Genomic DNA, 19,352 nt, shown 5'->3' with positions numbered 1-19,352 from the left:
AAGTTGAATTCCTCTCTTTGAATAATAATAATAATAACAAAATAACATACATCTGAATTAGCTTTTTGTGTCTACCGAAATCGTTCCTCTGGTTAAAATCTTATAGACTAATCTCCTTGTAATTAGTTTTTCTACGTACACTTATGGTATTTAACTGAACGACGGTCCCAGAAATTAGCACAAACCTTCTGTCTTTAACAAAACATACTCAGGAAAACTAAACCAAAAAACAACCTTGTTTGAGCAAACACATTGAACATATTTCAATTTATAAACATTATTTTGGCTTTGATCAGTATTATTGATCTCCCCTATCAAAAAATGAGGGACTAAGCTCCTATCAAGTTCTCCATTGTTATGATTGGGACACAAAATCAGGGGCTGTGTCAAATCACCTTCATATAATGCATTAGTCGCAACCTGAAATATTAAATGTGCAGCTCTAAACTTAAAACTGAAGCTGCCCCACCCACACTACTACGGGTAGCACCACATCAGGTCAGCAAAGGAGTTAGCCTCCATCATGGATTCTCCTTCAAATTATTTGAATTTCCATTTTGTACATGTTCTACAGAAGAGGTTGTCTTTTCAGGTGCTTTCCTCAAGAAGCTTTTTGCATAAATCGCGCCAAAGACAATTACCTGATAATTTAGTGGTGTTAATAGGCTTCTCATGGAATTCATCAAGAATATTGTGTCACATATAGTGTGTGAGCTTGAGCTCCCGTGGTGGTTCAAGATAAGTGTAAGTGGGGACCAATATTGATCCAGTGGCTGAGAGAGAAATAGTGTGATACAAGAAAGAAGGGTGCAGTGACTTAGTTCATTATGATGTTCAATAAAGGTAAAAGTAAGTCTTACAGCTCCAATCCACTGTTCCCAGCTAAGAGGATGGGCAAACCACACACATGACAGCAAGATGCTTACCAACTGCCAAAAATAGAATAAAATATGACAAACACTAATTAGACAAATAACAGAAAGGATAATGTAAAATTTGACTTTTCTTTGCAATACTTACCTGTCTTGTTGTCATTATAGTAGCAAATGTTAGAGCACCAAATGTGCGAATTGTGTAGGAAATAAAAAATTGACTAGCTGTCGCAACCTGTGGAAGTTGATATTTGTGACACTTCATTAGTGAAATGGAAGATAAAGAAGGGATACTTTTATATTTCTTTTATAAAACAAAGGCTAAACACTATAGATTTCAAAACTCAATTAAAACAATCAGACAGGAGAGCAAATTATCGACACTGTATTGTAAGATTTAAAAAAGAAAAAGGAAAGTTTTCTTACAGTTGAAAGCAATGCAATGTCAAAAAAGCAATCTTTATGGATATAAACGAACTCTACAGCTGGTAATAAATGTCCTTGTATGATAAGACCTAAACAAAAATATCAGATGTCAAATCCAACCATTAAGCTGGAAAAAAAACAGAATAAAAATGTAGGCATACAGTCCAAGAAAATTCTCATTGCAGAAAAGACAAAAAATAGTCTATGTATGACAAAAACATAATGTTCAGAAAGAAATTTCACTGTTTGTGACCCACCTGCCAGGCTAAGAATACAAGAACACAAAGTAGTATAGAATATCTGATTATGTATCTCCATGTTATAGCCTTTAAACATCTTATCTTGGAATGTACTTGTAAAGCCATCACACCTATTAGACAAAAAAAACCTATATGATTTAAAGAAAGAGTAGCACATCTCAACTTGAGCAATTAAGAATCTGCAAGAATGCACTAACTACAAAGTGTTACAAAATGATGTTTTAACCATATGACATGGCTTCAAATAACCATATCTGTACACATCAACAACAACAAAAAAAAATAGTTGAAATAATTAAATGGTTGTTTGTAATAAAACTGTGGACTTTTGAAAGTGGGAAAAAGAAAAATATATGCATGAAAGTATTGAACAGTTAGATAGGTAGGCAAGGTGCTTTTTTCCTAACAATGAGAATAATCTGACAGATTAAAAACCTTGCATGTCAGAATGGGTGATGGTATGATTTTCTTTATTTTTTGAAAGTGGAATTAAGTTTAGTAGTGATACCCAAGATAACCAAGCATTAGCAAAACGCCCCAAACAGTATTTTCTCTTCCTCTACCGTATGGACTTATGTCGGTCCCTGCCTACAATGACAACACACAAGAATTACATCAGCTTATCCCAGAAGGCTTCCAGATTATCAAGGATATTTATCGTGTATCTTCAGCAGCATGATCAATCCAGAGTAAGAAAGCAATATATATGACAAAATGCTTACTCAATCGAACATGAGAAAAACAGCATTTAATATAGAAATGATTCCATCAGTTGATATAAGAATATATTCTGGTCAGACTTGCAAGTCAAAATACCTAAGGTAAGTCTGCAGTTAACTACTCAATTGTTTGGAAGTGTATCTGTAAGTGTGTGGACTTTTGGATCCAAAGTTAGACCTAGGTATCAAAGAATAAGCAGGCTTGTGATTGTCATATGGGACTCAGCAAGTCTGTGCCATGCTTTATTCGCTTTAGTATGTTTAAATATAGAAGCATGTGAAAACTTTTTCAGGGTTAGTTTAGAACTTCCGGTACTTGGTAACAAAATATTGCATGTAGCCTTCTTAGAACCAACACTTTAGCATATGGACATTCATTGTAGATTCTAAATAGAAAAGAATTTAACATACAAAGAAAATCATGAAAAAGAAGCAAAAAATTAGGGTAAGAAATGATTACCGGATACAGGATGAACACTGAGCAGCCAAGGGTTACTACAAAGGCCAACAAATAGTCAGTTCCCCGATATCTCTTCTGCATTATGGCAGTGCCCCAGACCTAAATAATATACAAAGACAGGAATCAAGATTCAATGTGCAAGAAAGAATGGTACTAGATATTAACCTATCTTAATCTGCCACATCATAACATGGAAGGAATAAATCATAAGCATAAAGATTGTACATAAGATTTGACATCAGAAAAAGGAATGGGATTGGTTTGGTTGGCTCAAGAACACAAGGATGATGGAAGAGGATAAAAATAATGGCTCGCAGGATAGGACATTCTACTAGACAACCTAGAAATAATCCACCAAGTATCTGTACATTCACTTTACTAGAACACAAGATAAGTCCTTGGAATAATATGAAAACGGAAAATAGAAATTGCATCTCATTTCACACATAGCATGCCCTTTTACATGCATAAATGATAATCAACTTGTTAAAAAAATCCTTCAAAACATTCCAAACCCATATTATAATTTATCTACTTCAACCATAATTACTTTTATCTAAACCAAAATCAAACAACAAGAACAAAGCCTTATCTAAACCAAAATAATCAACTGAAATCTATATTATAAAAACTACATGAAAATCATCTTGCCATGCATCAAAGAAACAATGGCATGTTTATAACCACACACCACATCTCCACCCTTCAGTCCTCACAAAATTCTCTCTTTCGAGGATAGACGGCAGCAACTTTAAAATCACCGAATTAATCAATTTCAAAAGAAAAGTATAGAGAATATATTGTTTTTGCTTGTCATGGTCAATTTGTTAGTAACTCCCAAAAGTATGAAATTTCCTTCAATCGCTCCCTTTCTCTTTAAGACCGAAAAACAAGTATAGGAACATCAACTTTAAAATGTGCCGACCCTAATGTAAAATTTGCAGGAAAAAAAAGTACGAGCATTTACTTGGGAGAGGGGAGAGAATCAGGCCAAGCATTGACCAATTTGAAAGGAATGTTCAACCAAATTTTCAGAATGAGGATCAAGCCACAAAATTCTACCTATAAGTTACATTTTTACCTCTTCATGGACTTGTTCCGTTAAAAAAGGAAATGGCTATTAATGATGCCAATCACAAATGATTGTGAGATGAGAGAAAGATAGCGCATGAAACATTCATTGTTAAGGAACAATACAATGTAACTACTACCACTCTTCATCAACAGAAGCAACAATAGCTAAGAAGATGAATAAAACACTACTAATAAATATATGAATACATACCAATAATGAATGTAATGAATATTGCAATCAGCCAGTAATCATAAATATCAATATAAAAGAAATTTATATTATCGAACACAGTATTAAATCTAGCCTTACCATAACTGGTATCATTTTAGCACACTTTGCAAGAGTCTGAACAGGGAAACTAACATATTTGAGGGCCTGGAATAAGAAACATGATACCAAAAAGAATGGGTATTAACTGACAGCCAATAGTAAATTAGTAATAACAACTTATAATGAACAATGTATACACACAATGAAAGTATGCAACTTACCTCATACTGACAACTTGTGGTAAGTATGTTTGATACCGACACAAGGCAATACTTATAAATGGGAGCTACAGGATCCAATGCCTTTTTACTTGCCTATGCGAAAGATTGATAACCATAAATTCAAGGAAAATTCTGGCTAAGAAAATGCAGTCACAAGAAAGGGAAGCCTGCAATGTCAAACACTAAAATGTTTGGTAACCACAGTACTTCCCCACATATCAAGCACTCACCAGTAAAGCACCAGCTGAAACAGCAGATGTCGTGATGCGATTGCAGAAAACAAGAAAAAGAGAATATTTGAAGTAGTCCTTGTTCACCCCATAAGGAACTCTCATGATCTTTTCCTAAAAGAAACAAACACAAACACACACACACATAATATAACTCAGAGTCACAGGACATTATTAGGATTATCAGATAGGGCTTTGACATCATCCAACTTCATGTTAGCTAATAGCTTTCGACCACATACCTAAAATAGATGCAAGTTTAGTTAATCTACAAGCACCCCATCATAAACAGCTAAATAAGCATCAAGTGATATCTAAAACCAAGAAATTAAGAACACTTCAACAAAGAGTATTATTGATAACCAACATATTAATGTGAATTTGTACCCAAATAATAGCAGCTATGGTTTTCTAATTAGAACCACCACTAAACGGTGCCAACAGGGAAAAATTACAAAAAAAAATGAAAAATGAAACACACACACAAAACATGTAACTAGGATTAGTTTGAAGCAAGAAAAGGAGATCCTGGGGATCTAAGAAAAACGAAAGAAACGAAAAGTTTGGGCTTATAAACCTGCAAAACACCATAGGTAACGAGGGTGAGCATGATTCCTGCGACAGCAAATGTGCCTTTCCACAACTTGTTCTCTCTCCAATTAGAATCACCCGCAGGAGAAGAAACAGAAGCAGAGGTTGTTTCCGCCATGTCCCAAACACGAGCACCACACTGACATAGAACACCACCAAAACGACGTCGGATTAGACACGGCGCGCCTCAGACTCGGAGCTCACAGGTTCTTGTTGCCTCATTGTTCTTTTTCTGTTTGTTGTTTCATGCGAGAAAATGGACTTGGTCAGCCACGTCAGCATTCACCATTCTCGGGAGACAGCAACGGCACTCGCATATTCACTCTTGACTGAACATAGGCCAGTTAACACCAAACAGCCCAATAATATCCTAAATGGGCCAGCCCAGACAGGGCCCATTTCTAAAACATTGTTTGGGATATTTTGGTAATTTCCGTAAATCTGGTATATAAACTCCATAAACCAAATCCGAAAACCCTAGAGCCGGCTTCTTCCTCTGCGCAGGTTTGTGACTGTGCCTCGTCACTCTACGCTAATTGCTTGGTTTCACGCCGTTGATGGTTTCAGAATTTTAATTTTCTTTTTTATTTCAGGAATTAGGAATATTCGACAGGTAGAGTTTCTTCAATGGCTCCTAAAGGTATGTTCGTGTTCCTCACTTTAAACAATTAGTTGAACAAAATTAAAATTCAGTGGTTATTTTTTCAATAGTATTGGAATTCAGCATGTTTAGGAAGAACATTGTGTAATTAGGGAGAAGACTATGGTGTGTGAAAAATTAGGTTGGTATTGGTTTTTGCCGTGTGTGACTTGAGTTAGAGTTTTTTTGTGTGCAGTTGATAAGAAGAATGATCCAAAGGCCCAGGCCTTGAAGACTGCTAAGGCAGTTAAGTCAGGTGCTACCTTTAAGAAGAAGGTAAAGAAGATCCGAACTTCTGTCACTTTCCACAGGCCGAAGACCTTGAAGAAGGATAGGAACCCCAAGTACCCTCGCATTAGCGCCCCGCCGAGGAACAAGCTTGATCATTATCAGATCCTGAAATACCCCCTCACCACTGAGTCTGCCATGAAGAAGATTGAGGACAACAACACTTTGGTTTTCATTGTCGACCTGCGTGCCGACAAGAAGAAGATCAAGGATGCGGTGAAGAAAATGTATGACATCCAGGCCAAAAAAGTGAACACCTTGATCAGGTGAGCATCTATGCAATGATTGCAGTTTTGATAGTAATGATTTCATATTGCATTATTGCTGATGAAATTTGTTGATTGGTAGTGATTTCCGTATTCACTTAGTGGTATAAGGTATTGATGTTGTTGTGAATTTGATGCATGATGTCATGATGTCACATGACGTCACATGTAATTTCTAGTTTTGATATCTTTTTGAAGACCCTGTTATGTTGATGCATGATGTCATGATGTCACATGTAATTTTTAGTCCTGTCTGTACACTCTAGCTTTTTTTTCCTACCTTTAAACATCATGGAATGTTCCTGTTCTCTGTTTTGTTGTTTAATTACCGGTGTGGGAATTGGTGGTGGTTTGGTACCATGTTATGCGTTGATAATTTAGAGGACTAAGTCTAGGGTTGTCAATTTCGACTTGGATTGCTGAGAAAGTAGGGAATCCTCTGAATGTTTCTATTAGAAAATAGAAAATGACGGGTACTGCCTGGGATTGGTTTTGAGATGCCGTTTTTTTACATTGGTGGCATTGTATTTAGTTTAGTCCAACGTGGTATTTTTTCTCCAATTTCTGAATTTGAATTCTGTTGCAGGCCTGATGGCACCAAGAAGGCATATGTCAGGTTGACACCTGATTACGATGCATTGGATGTGGCAAACAAGATTGGGATTATCTAGGGTAGTACTAGTACTTAGGCAGCTCTATGGTTATTCTTGAAGAAAACTTTTTTAAAAAGCATAGATTCTATATTTTGTGTTTTGTTATTTTGTATCTTTTGTCTCAGTTGACACTAAGCAGACCTTGTGTTTCAATTTTGACTAGAGAGTTGTTTAAATTGAAGATTTAAATGATCATGTTAAAATTTTCAAATTTTTAGTGATTATTCAGAATGTGAGGTTGATGAGTGTACGAATGCTAATTGGATATTTTGCATATATCGCTGTGGTTTTAAGCGAAATTGTGCAGAATCTGGTATATATATTGGACAATTTGTGCCATTAAAAATTAAGGTAGCCAACCTATAAAGGGTAGCTGACAAGCAAATTTAAGAGCTAACCTGTCAAGTAGGGGTAACTCGAAATTCAAGATGTATGCTCAGCAATTTAGATGAAAGAGCAAATAAGAGTGCCGCAGTTGTGAAGTCCCTATGAGAGATTTAGTTCGTAGGTGGTTAGCATGTGAATGAATTATAATTGGAATTCAAAATATAAAAGAACACTGATCATGTATGTGAAGGGTTTTGAAAGAAAAATGTTGTCTTTGTATTGATTAAGAGAGATAAAGCAGAGTAAAATGTAAAAAAATGTATTTCATCTCATTTCATTTAATACTTTGCCTCCGGGCTGAAGCGAATGAGGTGAAATCTGTTTTCCGTTCTAATTTTGTTGTATTTCACTTTATTTTAATCTGGTTTATTTTAAGGAAAGAGAAGGTAAATGTTTCGTAAAACAACATAGTGAAACAAGCTGCCCGAAAAAGAAAAGAAAGTAGAACAAGCCAAGTTTCAATGAGGAGATATGCATTACGGTTGTTAATAAAAAAAACACAGACAAAAAATAAGAGTAAACTTTTAGTTGAGTTGAGGCGTTAAAAGGAAATTAAGGCATAGTATTTTAGGTGTTATTGGTTTTACTTTTCAATCTAAATTTGAGTCGGTTTATATTTTCTGCATTAAGGTTGACGTGAGTCATTGAAAATAAATTGACTTTAACTAAAGAGCAAACTTAAAAAAAATCATACTGCACTTCAAGTTGTATATGTTGTAACTATAAAGTATGCTAAATCTTGATTTCAACAGTTAGGTTGATCATGATTCGTGGATCTACAAATTTGAGATTGAACTCCGAAACATACTTGTATAATCATCCTACGCCTTATGATTGACAATACTCACAAAACAAAATAGAAGCTTCGTTATGTACGCTTAGACACTCTTATAACCCACCTAAATTGAGGTTTCTTTAGCTGTTAGCTTTGCATCCAAATTCTATTTTCCAACATGGCTTCACCTCACGAAAATATCAAAACTAAAAGCAAACAACAAAAAGGGTAGCTACTTTTATCTCTGAACCCTTTCAAAGTCCTCTCTCCTCAAAGGCTGTAGCAATGTGTGAGAAGCTACAGAACACTGTAGGATGTGATGATGCACAAAAGATCTACAAAGAGGACAATTTGAATGAGACTGAAACCACGTACCAATGCATGAAACATGGAAACTATGGCTGCAGTGTGGAAGATGTTTCAGCCACTCCCCTTCCTCAAACTCTCCGAGGCAGATGGCACACTCCACACTAATTGTCTTGTCTTGTTCTCTCTCGTTTTTCTTGAACTGAAACGTGGGAAGAGACTGCACCACAATAAAGTTCAATCCACGGCTTTGAAACTGCTGCAGAAGGTTCGTCGGCGATGGACTCATCTAGAAGTCGCCTTTGAACCTGGTTTCTACCGCAGCAAATTCCGTACACATGATGCTTAAATATGCCGAAGCAATGGCTCAGTGTAAGAAAGACGACACACACTATAACAATTGAAATAACTTCTTCTAGTTTCCATTTGGCAAGGTCTTTCGCAGGATCAGAAGACATTTTAATGGAGATAAAGTTTGCTATAGAGTTTGCTAAAAATAGCAGTAAACTAAGTTGGGAAAACTATGAGAGCATACAGTAGAACGCTCAAAACGAAGAGGTACAAGTTGGAGATGATATTAAGGATTCTCCATTGTAATCACTGACAAGCCTTGTCTTAAATACTATCAAAGGTTGAAAGAAATTGATTTTTTTTATAATTCAATATAAAGAGGTTGACTTTCACAAACTCAGTAAAAACTTTTATAACCAATCAAAAATCAAGTTAACAAAATTGTGTGTCTATAGTTGGATGAGAGAGTAGAAAACCTTGCATTCTGATTTAGTTCAATATAAAATGCTCTTTGATGATTATTGGCACTCAAAAAGTTTCACATCACAGAGATGTAAATCAGATTTGATAATATAAAGTCTAAATTTTCCTAAACTTTCAAATGGAGGGCTACCAAGAATTTTTTAACTAACTAAAACCAAAAAGGCTATCTATGCTGCTTCAATCAAAAGCAGGGTGTGCCATTTACACACCAATCACTGTAATTCCATTTACACATGGGGGAAAAATGGACTTGGGAATAAAAATCCATCAAAATCATTGATGCCTCAGACGCTTGCTTGAAGGGACTTGGATGCTGACACCAGGAGTTGAATTCAACTGCGATGTATTGTACGATGAACCATTGGTTTGACCAGCAAAGTTAAGCATAGAAGCTGAACACGTGAAGGTAGCATTTAAATAATGCAAGGCTGGAAGCTGCGGTTTCAGAAGCGTATTTCCAGTGTCTCCAAAAGTATTAGGCACAATGCTATTGACATCACATTTTTTTATGGTAAGAGGTGGAACTTTGATGTTTTGTAAAGGAGGGGGGTTTCTCCATTTAGGAAGTGGCCCTGCAAGGAGCAATGTTTTGAGCAATGGACCGGCATCCATCACAGCCTGAACGAATTTACCCTTTTGGGGAAAACCTCTGTCTTTGGCAAGACAATCTATAACTGCATCGGCAGTGTCACACATTGGCTTTTCTGAAGGAACCATCAAAGCATGCGGTGCTGAGAAATTGAAGTCCTGAAGAACCACATGCTGGTTGAGATAACTCATTATGTTAATAGGGTCAACTGCATTGACATTTGTAAACTCTGGAGAAGAGACTGTGTCAAAAAAGGAATCCACTTGTGAGGAACCGTGTGAGAGACTATTGTCAGATTCTGTTATGCTTGAGTTTGCCTTAGCAGAAGGGAACATGAGATGACTTTGGCTATCAAACACGTTTTGCAAATGGGTTGGATTAGAGGGCATGAATGGATTCATCAGCTTCTGTAACTGACACCTTGCTTCATCCCTCTCTTGGTATGCCATGTTCAACAGATCAAGCAATTCTGCCTTGACATTTTTCATTTTCTCAAGTTCATGTCTGGCATTCATAAGTTTCTGCCTTAACTCGTGTTCTCCCTGAAAAATCAAACAACAAAAAAATTGTTAGTGTTCATAAGGAAGTCACGGAACCACTTCTAAAGTCTAAATATCAAGGCATCCTTAACAATTTTTGGTAACCAAACAACAGAGAAAGCGACAGTTGAAATTGTCATGATTTATGCTTTTGGCCTTAAAATATCAAACATTATTGGCATAAGTTAGGTATATCGTATAGTGCATGCATCAGGTTCTGAAACTGTTTCAAAGTAAGATCAACATAGTCCCACGCAACACCTAACCCAAAATTAGAATCTGATTGATCAATTTTCCTGTGCCCAGATAAATAAGACTCTGACTGTTTATAGTAGCAGCAATAATAAGGGTATTTGGTGAGTGGCTGTTTACCCGGAATAAATCAATTGCGGAAAAGGGGTCAACGATCAAACTTTTTCCCGTTAAACAAGGAAAATGTCATTAATTTTTTTTCATAAATAAAGCAAGTATCATTAATTAACAATAATATTCCAAAATTTAATGTAAAGGAGGACTAATTGGCAGAAACGGGGGTCAACGATTAAATTCTAGGACACATTGCATTCCTGGAAATTAATGCACCATCTCCTTCTTGCAGAAGGTTTAACCAAGAAAGAGAAAAACAAGGACAAAAGAAATATAAACGCATCCAGAATATAACATCCGCGACAGTAATTTTTCTACGGCGGAAAATTTTACAACCTTAGACCTGAAAAACATTAAAGCCTATGCATTTAACTAATTTTGTATAAAACTTGGATAAAGTACTAAGTGAGTAAAGTGACTGTTGTTTTCAAATTATAATAAAAATACATTTTTTCCCAATGTAAGTTTTCCTTTAATTTAATGGATAAAGAAGCCGAAGCGATTTACTGAGATAAAAAATGTAAACCTTCTTGTGTTCTTGCAAAGAGTCTCGCTGGTTTGATCCTTCCACCCACAATTCATCTCGGAAGAATCAATAAACAAAAAAAAAGGAGATAGAGAAGGGAAATGGATAAAGAAGCAGAAGCCATTTACTGAGATAAAAATGTACACTTTCTTGTGTCATCTTGCAAAGTTAGAGTCTTGAAGGGACAAACTTGATCGGCATAAAGAATATTAACCATCAAAATGAGTAACATAAGAAAGAATGAAAGGAACACATGGACGCGCGCGCACACACACATATATATATATATAATAACCCACCTCGTGGTAAACGAACACCGAATCCAGGTCTTCCATACTACTAAGCACCTTCTATTTGAGAGAAAGAAAGAGGGAAGAGAAAATATTGGTGTGGGAAATTAAACTAATGTGTATGTACCCCCTCTTATTTATAGAGAAAATGTTTGCGCGTTAAACTAAAGGGTAAAAGATAAGAGAACGAGACTGTGGAATAGGGGGTATAAGGGTCGTTAAAATTCAAGCCTTCATCACAAAAAATCCTGAGGACTAAGTCCCAGTCCCTGTCAATGAATGCCAAAATCCTTCGGAAAATAAATTGGAGTTCCCATTTTCGGGTGTGATATATGATTTGAGAATCCCTGAAATTCTCCCACTCTTTCAGGAATTGTGTCCCTTCTAATGTTTATGTCTTAGTGGTCAATGATATAATTCAGTTAAGCTTTACAATCCCTCTCGCCATTAAAATATTTTAACTACAATGCGTCCATCTATAGCTGTGTAATTTTAGAACATCCTACTAACATAACATGATATTGTCACATGGTTAATATGTAAGATAATTTTATTTTTTAAATATATGATCAAAGGTTTGATTTCTAGTTCGTACGTATGAAAAATTACCAGTACCTCAAGTGATTAATATTTGAATTCACCCCAAAAATAAAGAACACTCATCAAATATATCTCATTTAAAATATATTATATTCATATGTTATATTTTCGAAGAAAATATCTTAAAACAAAATAAAATCAATGAGAAAATTATCATTTATATCAATAAAAATATTTTCATTTGCAATTTAGTTACATATTTTAATATTAGGAATTCATATTTTATAATTCTAATAATATCGTGACAAAGCTAACCGAGAGCAGTACAAAGTTAAATCTTACAACTTTAAAATAAATACAAATAGTAGTTGAAGAAAATTGTAGAAATTAACCCTAGAGGCTTAAAGATATCTGTACTGTTAAAAAAAAAAAAAAAACTAACTCTTGTGTGACAGGGTAAAGCTTATAAGTAGGCATAAGATGTATTATTTATGACTATATATATTCAAGACTTCTAATATTCTCTTGCTTATTTTTATCCTCAAAAATTAAAATTGCCATATTCTAAGTTCTAACATTTAATTAAATAAAAAATTCGTTTTAAATTTTACAAAATCTTTAGCATTGGTCCTAAAACTTGATCTTTTTTTACGCGAAAAACTTGATCTTATCTATTGGTTTTGTGATGCTTAGATATCCAGTAGGTCCTTCTTTAAATTGCTACACATTGTCAATAATAAATTGAGAAATAATAATTCCTTTATCGTCTACCATTAAAATATCAATAAATGATATAGTGGATAAAATTTCAAATAAAGGATCATTACTTAAATTATACTTATGTTGTATTTTGGGTACAATACCTCAGGAAAAGAAATATTCTTTCTATCTCTAAATATAAGATGTTGTTTTAAAAAAAAAAGTTGTCCGATTATTTTCTAATGATCTGCTGCATTAATTTTTTTCAGCAAAATACTCTTAATTAATTATTTCGGCCCATAAATAATATAGTAAATATTATTAATTGTCTCTTTTTTCCCCTAATGAGAATTGAAAAATTGAATGTTTTGCACATAGTTGAATTTTAAAAATTTAAACTTTACTATCATTATTATTTTCTCTCCATGCATTAATTATTTATAGGCAATTTTGGAAAAATATTATAATTATAGACAAATTTAATACTAATAAATAAAACAATCAACTTTTTTAGTATGTTTTTGAATTGGGGATAGAGGAAGTGTAATTATATTGTCAAATATAAGTATTCTTTATTTTTAATTTTTTAACGATGCTATGCCCTATGGAATAGGCTATTGTTATAAAACACACAATGAACCAATTCCTTACATTATCTTTAAAGCACAATTGTAGGGCAGGCAAATAGTACCCCCCAAAAAAATGCATGAAGGCAAATGATCTGTTTTATATATATCCATATAAAAGTAATTAAAACGAGAGGAGGAAATAGAGCACCGCCCCTTCCGATCCGATCCACTAGCCAGTGACTAGAGTCTAGACCATTATCTCCAAAAAAAGCTTCTTTTTTTACGGCACCTTAAAAAAACTGTTAATAATTGTTCTTGTGAGCGTAATGTTTATCCAGCATAAATTAAATTATTAATATAGAAAATGTGAATATTTTTATCTTAATCCTCTAGAAAAAAATTCAAAATACACTAAAAAAATAGTAAAATTTTATCAAAAATTATTTACGTGATAAATTGAATTTAAATAATACTTAAATAATTCATTTTAATTTTGATAGATTAATCACTTTCGTTCACTCACTTATCTTAAATAAGAGTAATATATGATATTGATAAAAAAAACATTAATAAAATAAATTTGCACTTATAACATGTCATTTATTTCCTTTATAGTATGTCAAATCTCGTTAAAATTTTACACCAAGAAATATCTCGTCAAATATTTTTTCCGTGTATTATTCTAACATTTCTTTTACTATCATTCTCTTACCTGCAACAATAACATAAATATTTAATAAATAAAGATAAAAAATAAAAGAATGGTTAAAAATGATGATTTTCATTTTTCTGATCCTAACGTTAATGGATACCATAGTTAATGTATTTAATATTTAGCGCGCACAGCAAGCTACGAATGTTAATGTGAGCATTTCTAGTTCAGTTTTGTTTCCGGTAGGAAGCTACAAAACCGCTTCGTCAAGACAAATCTTGCGTACGACAAAAATGTTTAAATTAATTAATTGAATTAAGTTAAAGTCATAACTCATCTTGTATAAAAAAAGAAAAAGATTAAAAAATGTATCCAAAAAAAAAAGTCATAACTCCTTAATACGATGCATCAAGCGCCTCAAAATATGCGTTTTGGATGTGATTATACGTGCAAACAATGTTTGCTTTTGTCTAGTTGTGCACCTCCTAAGGTTGACCCTTCTTCATATCTACTAAACATATAAAATTCTTACACTATCATAACCGACATATCTATTTTTCATATTTAGATTCAGTTTAAGAGAACAATGGTTAATTCAATTTTCAATAATCAAACTCATATTTTATAAGAATGAGAGTTTAAATCTTATTATCTATATAAGAACTTTATTAGTAAATAATTTATAAAAGCTTCTTTAAATATTCTTTGAATAATAAAACCTATCCTAACTCTAATGAATCCTTTTTGTCAAAAAAGAGTAATATTTAAAGCCTAACACTTTATTATAAGTAATGGTGATATGTTTGATAAGTATATATAATTCACATGGTTGATGTAACTGATGATTTATACTGATTGTTATGAACTATTTTTTAATGTAATTAACAACCACCACATAATTACGATTGATGCCAAAGTTCTGTAAAGGCCATGCAAAATTAACTCTATAAATATTGTTCTTTTGGACATGAATCACCCTGCGCCCCTTTAATTAGAAATTGTCATATTAATTAAAAGTTTCACCATAAACTTTCGTTATTTTTACATTTTCTTTGAGATTCTCAACTCACTTATTTCTTAGGGTTTGTTTCACAAAAATGATTTATAAAATATACAAAAACCGTTCAATACTTATGTTTTAAAATAATTTAAGGTTTAACCAAAGGTTCATAAAAAAACTAAGAAGAAGTTAGGTCTAGTTAAATAAATTAGTCTCTCACAACATGGTAAATCAATATTTAAATATTTATTAAGATGGATATATATAGTGTTTTACTGTATTTTAAACATAATTGTCTCTGACGAGATTTATGAAAAACAATAGAAAAAATTTAAAACATTTAATAAGTCATATTTAATGTTTGTACTATGCAGTTACATGCACAGAATAAAACATTTATTTCTTAAAAAAACAACATATTCTTTATATAATAAAACTATCTTTTAGTAAAAACTTTTGTCATTTTCACCCCTTAATATAAATCCCCTTCTTAAAAGGGAAAAGGGTGTATCAGATTGTTATGTCCACGTTTGAAATGCTCGTGAAAAAGCCCACAAAGCAATGGACCATAAAATCGGAGCGCAACCCTTGTAGGGTTAGTTATCCGACCAAGAGAAATAAATACCTCTTCGTTTTTGTAGTTGTACCACATTTGCTCCTAACTGGTAACGACATAACTTGTCAAATCATTCATGTAAAAACATATTGGTACTATTTGTCAATTTGATTCCTTTTGTATGACTTGACGACCCCATGTAACATTTGAATACGATTATTATTATATTATTTACGTTAGGTATGCAATATTGTCTAACTCGTAGTAGAGTATAATGCAATATTGTCTTTTGTGGCGAGAAAGTGGAGCCCTAAGGGTGTGGCGACAAACCAATGAGATTGTCTGTTTCTGGAATCGCACATGGCGATTTGGTGAAAGTCATGTGGGGAGGGCAAGGTTGTGGAAACTCTGAGTCAGGAAAACTAAGTCTCACTGACTCGATCGACCACTTGCAACTCGCAAGTCACAACTCACATACATTGGCACCAGCCTTGATTGAATGACCCTCCTACCACGACACTTGGCGTGTTCATCGTGTGCCAAGAGCAAGACACATGCAAAGGTACTACAACTTTACTCTACAAAAATATATATGCAAGTGGCATTGTTTTTTATTTTTAAAGAACGTTTACGTAAATTACTTTTTCAATCTTGAAAATTTTTCTATTTTAAAATAATTCTTTTAGATACAAGTCAACATAAATCACTTTTTTTAATACACTTAAGTTACCTTTCAATAGTCAATTCAAGTGAAACCGAATTTAAACTTTTTAAATTTAAGTTTTCTGACGAATAAAATATGATTAAAAAAATTCCATCAAAACTAGCCAACCAAATTATTATTAGAAATTACTCAAATTAGTCATTAATAAAAATTGAAACATAATTCACATCAATAATATAGTGAAAAATACAATTTGTGAAAATATAATTAGTGAAATTCATATTTCAGAAAATTATAAGGAGAGGATCTCAATACGTTATTTTGTGACCAATTGAATAAAAAATAACTTGTGAGTATATATAAAACATGTTTTTTCAAGATAAATACTATTTTAAAAAAGATAATATATATAACAAACCTAGCTAGATAAGCATGTCTCTTATATATAACAATGTGTTTTAACAGAATAAACGCATAGTTCCTAGGAATTTGAAAAATCTAGATTAGCATGCATGTCTCTTATAATATTACATGGATTCTAGAATCATTTAAGATCTTACAAAAGAAGAAAATAATAGTCACTTCCCATTGGTAGCTTGCATTCCTGAGGCTGCGACCTACATACGCTTTGACAGTTTGACTTCAACGGAAAGCCCAACTAAGCCACCATGGTTCCATTCCATTAGCCAAACATATTTTAAGTCTAAAATTGATTCTAGATACATAATTAATTCTGAATTAAAATAATTTTGAATAATTATTGTATTAAATCTAGAATTTTGTAAATTTTATTTTAATTTAATTTTATAATAAAACATTCAAACATAAATTATATTAATTTAAAATTAATTTTAACATAAATTAATTTTATATGCCAATGCTCATCCAAACATCCACCGATCTTCCAATTTGAGAAGTCCAAAAACCGCAACGCAGAAGAAACCCAAAATAAAAATGTTGTGCTGGAACTCATATATTTTCTACCATTAATGTGATTCTGTGTATTAATTACACGTCGGACGCTATTACTATTTGACTGAGTCTATGTATGAGTTTCCTTTGAATTTTATTAATTACTAAGAAACGGCGATCACAGAATTGTAGTTCTGTAAAACACATGGAGTTGAAAAAAAAATTGGCCAGATACTGGTGGACAATACTTTCCTCTGTAGCTAAGGTTACAGTCAACACTATTTTTTGTGGCAGAACATTATTTTGCTTCGTGTTTCTGTCTAATATGGCGTTCTTTACATATAGACAAGTTGACGCAAAATTAGCGCAAAGGAAGAAAAGTGACATAATTGCAAGTTACTTGCAGACACAAATCCATAGTTCAAAACATGAGTCTAGTACTAGTAGTGTATCATAATATTGACTCAAACTTCAAGTTGCGGTCTGAAGCCATGAGTTTTACTTGCATTTAAGACGTTGATGATGACGCAGCCAGACAAAGAAAATACGCTTCTCCTGAATATGTCTCTCTTCAACACACCTCTATTGCGGTCGAAAGTACGTACTGATACATTACCTATGTGAAAGGTAATTCAAGATTCTTATCTCCACACCTTTGATCCCAAGATTCTTATCAAGAGAATATAAAGTAGGTCATGTTCAATGTTGGATATATGTTGGTGTGATGGGATAATTAAGGAACTTGGATCCAAGATTATTGTAACTTATGGCCATTCTTAATTAGTTTCTTACACTAAAACTGCCGATGAGAGTCGGCCTTGGTACCAAAAGTCGTCGCTAATGTAGCTTTATGAACAGCTAAGCAACAGTCACGTGACCATGTCTAATGTACCCAACACATGCAAACTTGTTTGAATCTGATAAAATTTGTTGATGTTTATAAGTGATAGCTAGGCCGTTATTTTGGCCAAGGTAAGGATATACAAATGTTCCTCCCAAATATTCGTCGGCCTCTTATGTTGAAGGATCTTGTCTCTTGTCTTTGTTTTTTTATGCAATTCAAGTGGGATTTATGCATGATCAGATACTTACCAAAACAATCCAATGCTCAAGTCAGGGTTCGACTATAAGTAATATATAGGATAGTAAATGCCCACAAAATGAACATTGCTTATTACTTGAGGGATTTTTCCTATTTATACAAACATTTGTGCATCTTGAACTTTTGTGCTCGAATTATCGTTTAGGTAATTCTTTCTTAATTAAAGTTAAGTAACCTAAACCTCAATTTTTTCTTAATCATGTTGATTTGCTCCATTATGGGTCTAGTCACTTGTTTATAGGGACCTTTGGGGGTGACTTATGATCCAATACCTGATTGATGGGACCGATTTTGGGACTCTCGATTTGACCGAATGCTTATTCAGTGTAACAAAAATATTGAATTAAAAACATTACTATTATCAACAATGTTCCAATTTTTCCACCACCATTTCCATCCACCTACAAGCCACCGCCAAACTAACAATGCAATTTGTAAATACCACTTTTTAACCATCAAGTCAATCTCATGTTAGTTTGGCGGTGGCTTGTAGGTGGATGGAAATGGTGGTGGAAAAATTGGAACATTGTTGATAATAGTAATGTTTTTAATTCAATATTTAGCGCGTCCCCACAAATTGCATTGTTAGTTTGGCGGTGGCTTGTAGGTGGATGGAAATGGTGGTGGAAAAATTGGAACATTGTTGATAATAGTAATGTTTTTAATTCAATATTTTTGTTACACTGAATAATAGTAATGTAAATACCACTTTTTAACAATCCAATTCAATGATGTAATCGTCAGTGTTAAGTTTAAATTTTTTGACAAATTAAAAATGTAAGGTTTAGTTGTATGGCTTAGGTCTGAAATTTAGTATTAAGATTTGAAAAAGGAAACTCGCAAAAGTTAAAATCTGATTTTAATTTCTCAAAAAATTTAAACTTAACACTGACGATTAAATGCAACTAAACCTTACATTTTTTAAATTGTATTTTTTTATTGAATTGGATTTTATTTTTCTTCTAAAAAGATATGATGTTGGCTACGTACAAATTCTTACTTCAAATTTTCATTGCATGCCTTACATCATCTAGATTTCTTTTTCTCGTAACTAATGATTTTCTTTTTCACTTCACTAAAATGAAAAGAGAGTGTATAATTAGTTAATTTTAATAAAAATATCTATGAAATTGAA

The 19,352-nt window shown here is 33.2% G+C and overlaps 3 protein-coding genes across 4 annotated transcripts; 1 reads left to right on the top strand and 2 right to left on the bottom strand.

The window, feature by feature from the left end:
• On the bottom strand, positions 1 to 5,409 carry LOC114378498 (UDP-galactose/UDP-glucose transporter 5-like). Its single transcript, XM_028337095.1, has 11 exons — positions 5,111 to 5,409; positions 4,534 to 4,647; positions 4,304 to 4,396; positions 4,122 to 4,187; positions 2,738 to 2,836; positions 2,067 to 2,146; positions 1,556 to 1,668; positions 1,299 to 1,387; positions 1,021 to 1,107; positions 861 to 929; positions 1 to 641 (listed from the first exon to the last, which is right to left on the bottom strand). The coding sequence occupies exons 1-11, from the start codon at positions 5,240 to 5,242 to the stop codon at positions 522 to 524; spliced, it is 1,062 nt and encodes a 353-aa protein (XP_028192896.1). The 5' UTR covers positions 5,243 to 5,409; the 3' UTR covers positions 1 to 521.
• A 156-nt stretch (positions 5,410 to 5,565) lies between these two features.
• Positions 5,566 to 7,193, top strand: LOC114380287 (60S ribosomal protein L23A-like). The gene is made up of 4 exons (XM_028339287.1): positions 5,566 to 5,628; positions 5,718 to 5,764; positions 5,961 to 6,318; positions 6,905 to 7,193. Exons 2-4 carry the CDS (start codon positions 5,752 to 5,754, stop codon positions 6,987 to 6,989), a joined length of 456 nt encoding a protein of 151 aa, XP_028195088.1. The 5' UTR covers positions 5,566 to 5,628; positions 5,718 to 5,751; the 3' UTR covers positions 6,990 to 7,193.
• Positions 7,194 to 9,195: 2,002 nt separating this feature from the next.
• On the bottom strand, positions 9,196 to 11,777 carry LOC114379077. 2 transcript variants are annotated; one of them, XM_028337635.1, is made up of 2 exons: positions 11,533 to 11,777; positions 9,196 to 10,344 (listed from the first exon to the last, which is right to left on the bottom strand). In XM_028337635.1, the coding sequence occupies exons 1-2, from the start codon at positions 11,566 to 11,568 to the stop codon at positions 9,487 to 9,489; spliced, it is 894 nt and encodes a 297-aa protein (XP_028193436.1). In that variant the 5' UTR covers positions 11,569 to 11,777; the 3' UTR covers positions 9,196 to 9,486. The 2 variants fall into 2 exon arrangements, with proteins under 2 accessions (XP_028193436.1, XP_028193437.1); XM_028337636.1 differs by lacking the exon at positions 11,533 to 11,777 and adding an exon at positions 11,234 to 11,517.
• Between the last annotated feature and the right edge of the window lie 7,575 nt (positions 11,778 to 19,352).

The sequence above is a fragment of the Glycine soja genome, chromosome 12, assembly GCF_004193775.1.
Source record: "Glycine soja cultivar W05 chromosome 12, ASM419377v2, whole genome shotgun sequence".
Lineage (NCBI taxonomy): Eukaryota > Viridiplantae > Streptophyta > Magnoliopsida > Fabales > Fabaceae > Glycine > Glycine soja.
This window is presented reverse-complemented; position numbering and strand designations above follow the sequence as displayed.